The 6,702-nt window shown below is 34.6% G+C and overlaps 1 protein-coding gene across 1 annotated transcript; it reads left to right on the forward strand.

Moving 5' to 3' along the window:
• The first annotated feature begins 334 nt into the window (after window positions 1-334).
• On the forward strand, window positions 335-5,953 carry LOC139853141 (uncharacterized). The gene is made up of 17 exons (XM_071842516.1): window positions 335-628; window positions 758-846; window positions 980-1,085; window positions 2,360-2,428; window positions 2,518-2,634; window positions 2,724-2,797; window positions 2,901-3,000; window positions 3,114-3,156; window positions 3,244-3,306; window positions 3,412-3,641; window positions 3,742-3,862; window positions 3,948-4,051; window positions 4,144-4,257; window positions 4,350-4,514; window positions 4,595-4,756; window positions 4,835-4,980; window positions 5,492-5,953. The coding sequence occupies exons 2-17, from the start codon at window positions 783-785 to the stop codon at window positions 5,635-5,637; spliced, it is 1,824 nt and encodes a 607-aa protein (XP_071698617.1). The 5' UTR covers window positions 335-628; window positions 758-782; the 3' UTR covers window positions 5,638-5,953.
• Window positions 5,954-6,702: the final 749 nt, after the last annotated feature.

Genomic DNA, 6,702 nt, shown 5'->3' on the forward strand with positions numbered 1-6,702 from the left:
AAATTTTCAATTTTTGTATCTGGTTTTTTAATAAATCTGAAAGTAAAAAAAAAAAAAACATTGGCAATTTTAAATTACTTAAGAGCGATAAGAAAAAGAAGGGTTTTCAAAATTTTAAGTCTTTTCTAAATTTTGGGTCATGATCGATTATTACACATGTTAACACACCCCTATAAGACGCTGCCTCAAATCATTCAAGGCATAATGCGAGCTTCTCTCGGGAATTTTTATTTTTTTCTTTTTACGCGAGCTATTTGAAAGTAGAAAGTTATGACTTTCATGTAGCGAGCTTGGTATAACTATGTTCCATCACTTGACCACTTCCGAGCTCGGGCTCGAGGTCTGATCTTAACAACCAAGTACTCATTGCGGCTACATACGTTAAGATATTTCACATGGTTAGGTGGTCAAAAGCAAAAACGTGCAGGATAGAAGCAACTTTGGTAGCAGGGGCTAAATTGGGCTCAAATAATGAACTTTGACCATATATCAAAAACATTTTATTTTTTTATCATTTAATTATAAAAACTTGAAATCAGGGAAAATTAACCCAATTCATTTATTACATGCTAAATCATGCTGCTGCTGAACAACTACACTTGAATTTACTTGTAACTCTTCAATTAAGGTTAGTTTTTCCATCATCGAACCCTATCTGCTACTGTTTACTAAATTCTTAATACATTTTGATTATTATACCTTTTTTGCAATCTGCAATCAATTGCCAGTGCTATCTAATTTCTGCAAATTCATGCAGGTTTTGTAACAGATTTGTGTGAATAATGAATAAAGTTCCGTCTTTGATCACTTTATGTATTGGTTCAATTAAAGACGCGATCCTTGATGGTAAGTTGTTTGATTCAATTTGGGGCTTTGTTTGTTAATTAGGGTTAAGTTTTGATGTTGATAGAAAGGGTTGATTGTTTGATTAAATTTTGTGAAAGTACTAATTGTTCTGTTTTACTATGTGTATGTGCAGAAGAAAATGGGAATTTACATCATGTTTATGTTCTTCCTCCTGAATTGTTTAATCAGATCATACCAAACTTACCTTCACTCGCATTGCAGAACTTACAAGATGCAAAGTATGTTCATTTTTACATTTGTAAAATTAATAATTATTGTACATAAATGAAAGGCTCGTTTAGGCTCACTGGCTTGTTCAAGCTCGTTTACTAAATGATCTTCAAGATATGTTCAAGCTCCAGCTCGTTTAAGCTCAGCTTGAATCGAGCTGGATTAGCTAGCGAGTAGCTTGGCTCCTTTAAACCTTTAGTGAGAAGTGAGAATTATAGCATCCATGTAAACTAAGGGCATGTTTGGCACGGAGTTTTTTTGGAGCTTTTAGCTTATAGGTTTTATGTAAAAGCTCCTATATAATAAAAAGCTTCGTTTGGTTAAAGAGCTAAAAGCTTTTAGACGGAGGGAAAAAGCTAAAAGCTAATAGAACTAGTGTCCGAGAAAATGCTCCTAGCTTTTTGTCATTTTACTCTTTATTTTAACAATTCCAGCTACTTTACCAAACACTTAAATACATATAAAAAGCTAACAGCTACAAGCTACCAGTTATCAGCTAAAAGCTACCAACTACACCACCGAACTATTGGTTGAGTGGTAAAAAGCCTATGTTGGTTCTGGGCCCGTATCCATGAAAAAATAGGTGCAGGTTCAAACCCGAGGGGGGGGGGGGGGAGTTTTCTCCAAGGTTGTGCCTCTGGTATCCTTCACTCTGTGCGGGCCAATAACCTAAAGCATTCTGGGTACGCTTTGCACGATGGATGCGAGGAGTTTCTTCCTAACGGGTGTGTGGGTGGCAAATGAGAGGATTCGATGACAAAATTGTCGTTCTAAAAAAATAATGCTACAAACTATTAGCTAGTTTTGCCAAACATACCCTAAAAGATAGAAAAATACATGAGTCACGTTTAGAAACGAATAAGGAAGGATCAACTCGACTACAAGAAACTCCAAGGTGAATCAAAAAGTAAGTAAGCCTTTGGGACCAAGCTCGAGGAGCTTGTTTACGGTTGTATAACACATTCTTTATTTGACGAACATGAGTGGGAAAACACGAATCAAGAAAACCAAAAGGCTGCCTGTGAACACGGTTTCAGTGATATGAACATTAAAGATTGCATTTTTTGCTTTTGGTTTGACTAAAGGTGGCTAGGTAATCCAATCCAGGAACTTGAGTGTAACTTTGGGCAACTAAACGTGCCTTTAATCAATTAACACGAAACACCCATTCTGAGCCGACAATTAAAGAGATAATAACACACTTTCTTACTATAAATAATATGAAAATCGTTAAATTTGTTTTCAATTCACGCTTGAAGAGTATGATTTTCTATCTTTGCAGGTCATTTGTTAGCTCTAACGAGGACTGCTCTTCTGACGATTGTCTAAGACCGTCAAAACGACAAAAAAGGTTTTCATATTGTTTGGTCTTTAAAACTGTGTTGTACAAAGTTGAATAAATATAGTTTGAAGTGAAAATTAGTATATATAACTTTGCAGATTTGAGAACTTTGATAGCGCATGGAAAGAACTATATAAGTTAAGATGGAATGAAGCTCAACACGATAAGTCAACCCCCAATTGGCAGCCGATTTACTGGGAAAAACATCTTCAAAAGTACGCAACCCTTTTTTTTATTCACAAATATTTTTTTTAATTTTTTTATGTTTTTTTTGTTTAATATATTAATTTTGGTGTCTTTACAGTTGCCTTGATGCGATAGCGGAAACAGTTTCTATCACTTTGTTTGATGGATTTCTTGGTGAAGTTGAAATTCCAGGTAACTTCTACACTTCCATTTATAGTAACGATTTGAATTCTATTCGGGAATTGTATGTATGTTATTTTTTTATCTTTACGTTTTTCGTTTATTGTTTATGCAGATACTTTGTTACAATGTATTAGTTATGGTGGGCATCTAAGCAGATCAAAAAGTTGCTCAAAGTTAACTTATCATTGTGAACGGTTTGGTATATATGCAAGGTAAAGTATCACGTCTCTTATGGCATAATTTTATAATAGTCTTGAAAAATTCGATTAAGTTTTAATAGCTTAAATTTCATTAATTTTTCTTCATCATACTTTTTTGATCGCAGACGTTTGAGACTCCAAAGTGTACATTGTGTTGCAGAAATCGGTGTAAGATAGATACTAAGACGAATATATAATTATTTGTACTTTTTTTTTATCATACATTAATTTAACATGTTATATTTTGTGTCACAGAATATCTTAAAAACTAGCCGATTAGAACATTTGGAAGTAAATTGGCTCAAGTCAAAGGAACAGGTAATTCTTATTTTATTTTATTTTATTTTTTATTTATTTATTTATTTATTTTTTGAGCTTTTTTCTACTGAAACTGTATACATAATCTGTAGTTACTTTTTTTAGGTTGACGGACTTTGCAAACTTCTGGACCAAAACAAGGAAACTTTGGCGTCAGTTGACTTGGTCCACTGCAAGCTTCCGGCAACTCTCGTGAGTGCGATCTGCGACTCACTTCACGTAAAGGGTTACGAGACGAACGTAATAAAAACTTTTTCAATAAAAAGATCGAGCTTTCTTGACAGCTCATCGTTTCCTCTACCTCTTGGTTTAGAATCATTACTTATAGCAGCAACGTGCGTGTTATCCATGCTATAATATAATATCACCTTTTATAAACTTGTATATATCTAATTAATTATTTATTTAATTCTTATAATTGTGTTTTGGTAGCAGTAATTTAACTTCATTGATACTATCTGATAATCACATTTGGTGGAAAACTGCAAAATTAATATTTGATACTCTGCTTGAAGCTGAATCTGGTTTACAAGTGCTCGATCTCTCAGAAAACAATGTGAGTGATTTTATATGTCGATATGAAACTTATTCGTTGTAATTTTTGTAATATGTTAACTTTGGATTAAATTTTTGACATTCAGATTTCTGGTTGGCTTTCACATTTTAAATGGAGGTCTCCAAATTGTATCAATCCTGGTCTACAAACTATCAAATGCCTAAATTCATTACGTGTGCTCAATTTGAGGTACTATTATTTAGTATTTTCGTTCATTTCGGGTTGCATCAGATTATGACAATTTTTTTTATTTATTTTTTATTTATTTTTTTTTTTTGCAGAGCCAACGGATTGCAAAAACATGATGTGGACTGCCTTAAGTACGCTATGGTTTACATGCCAAACCTAAAGGTGTTAAATTTGAGTGAAAATAGTCTAGAAAACGACGGGATTATGTGAGTATCTTTAACATTCCCAGTACGTGACGTCTCAATGAAACCATATTAAAAAGTCTAGTATGACATGTCATTATTTTATAATTGTATAGGATGTTGGTTCCATATTTGATCGAGAAATCTAAATCCGAAACTCCCCTTGATGAATTATACTTGGAAAATTGTGACATCTCACGAGCAAATCAACTATTACCGGCTCTCGCTTCGTTTACCGTTCCGCTAAAGTTTCTTTCTCTTGGAGAAAATCCCTTTTTCTGGTTTGTCTCTCAACAACGTTATGTTTCCTTCATAGTTTTTAAAGTATATTTTTTTTAATAATAATTTTGTATTTTGCAAGCCTGGCAAACGACGAATATTATGGTACGTATCTTGGAAGATTTTTATGTTCGGGTATTCAAGCTGTTAATGTTAAGGCGACTAGACTCGGGTCAAATGGGTTCGCAGCTGCCGAAAGAGAAATTACTCAAAAGATGAGTCGTCTTGTCAGCATCGATATAAGGTTCACCTTATTACTAGTTTTTTTTTTTTTTTCAAAAAAAAAAAAAAAAAAAAACTCATATTGATGAATCTTGCATAGTTGTAACGATGGTAGAATCGGAACTGCAAGTTTTTTGTCCAAGTTGATTTCAATGGCGCCGAATCTTATTTCACTAAACGCAAGCAATAATTGGATACCTGTGGAGTCGGTACCTACCATATGCTCATGTATCAAAGCTGCAAATGGTAAGTAATTTTTTTTCTCTTAAATATCTTTACACTAAAAAATGAACCAGATATGTGGATTATGTCTAGTAAAGATGCTTATTTTAGCCAATTTACGTATTTAAGTGTAGATTAGGGTTGTATTCAGGTCTGTTAACAAACCGAATGTTTGACCACATGAACCGTTTGTCGGGAATAAAAGTCAAACGAACGAGCGAACATGAATAAGATTCGTTCGTGATCGTTTATAGGCTTAGTTGTGTTTGATCATGGGAAAAAAGGAAGGAAAACTGGCTTTAAGGTGCCCAAAGTCTACTTTTAATGCATGTAACGTCGTAAATAGTTCTATCTGAAGACTTATGTATTATCGTTCTAGTTTTTTTTTTTAGTCTTTATAATTAACACATTCATTATTTTTCACACAATGAACAAACCAGTGTTTATGTTAACCTGGGTCACACTAGTTTCAACCAAAACCCATTTTGACACCTCTGAATCTGATATCTTTTTTGATGTTTTGCTATTTGTTTAGGGAAACTTGAGCATTTGGACTTACGGCAAAATCCCTTGTGTAACAAAACCGGCATTGCGTCTCTTCTCGCCGAGTTTCAAGTTAATGGAAAACCAAATATCTTACTTTCATCACCCACTTTTACACCTTATGATCAAGATCCTTAAAGACCAAAAGAAGTCAACAAGCATATGTTAGCTGTAGAAGCCAACATGGCAATGTACATTTTATACAAGTTCATTAAGTAATAAGACACCATATAATGTATATGTATGTATGTTAGTGTTTTGTAACCGGTTCTGTTAAGCGAGGCTTAGCAAGCGTCGATTTATGGGCGACTTGACTGCCGCTTAGAGCCTAAATTGAACTCCAGGCACGATGTAAAACCTATGAAAATTTGATTCTACCATTTTCATGGCGTCTCTGTTTATTTTATTTTCTTATTTATTTTTACTTTTTTTTTTTAATGGCCGGAGGTCCCCTTGAAAGCAATCTCTTTACCCGTCGAATAGAGAGAGGGAGGACTTTCTCCGCTCTTGAAAGCAATTTGCAAAAAGTAGTACCAGAGGGTTTTTGAATTAGCGCCTCCCGATCGTATTTCCCACGATATAAAAGAAAAGATGAGGTAGCCGATTATATAGAATTTCCTTTACACGTAGTCGGATTTCCTCCCAAATCTCTGGAAATCCCGAATAACGCTATCGAAAAAATCTAACCATCTCTAGTCCCTCGGCTCTTAGCATTTGGGAAAATGCTAATGGCGAGATTGGTTACAGGAGCTTGTTTTAAAAGAATCAATCAAGCTTGGACATGTACGCAGACTGCCTTAAGTACCCTACATTGCGTGTGTGCTTGTTGAATTTCAAGTTGATGGAAAACCTAATAATTGCTAATATCTTACTTTCACTACCTAAAATATACACATTCATAAGACCAAAAGAAGTCAACAAAGGACATGTTAGCTGTAGACCCAAGATGGCGGTGTGCTTAAGTATAGTAAACGGATAATGTTATCTCTTTTCAGGTTACCGAGTTGGACATGTTTTTCTACCCAGTTGTACACAGTCTAATTGGGTTATCACATGCCCGTTTTGGGCTTTTATCTGACTTGCCACCCACACATGCGTTATGAGGAACCCAATTCGCGACGATGTTGGCAGTACTATCGAAGATTGGGAAAACTCCCAGAGACCTTCCCAAATCGCATTGATGTTGGCAGTACCATCACATGT

The sequence above is a fragment of the Rutidosis leptorrhynchoides genome, chromosome 6 (genome assembly GCF_046630445.1).
Source record: "Rutidosis leptorrhynchoides isolate AG116_Rl617_1_P2 chromosome 6, CSIRO_AGI_Rlap_v1, whole genome shotgun sequence".
NCBI classification, from domain to species: Eukaryota; Viridiplantae; Streptophyta; class Magnoliopsida; order Asterales; family Asteraceae; genus Rutidosis; species Rutidosis leptorrhynchoides.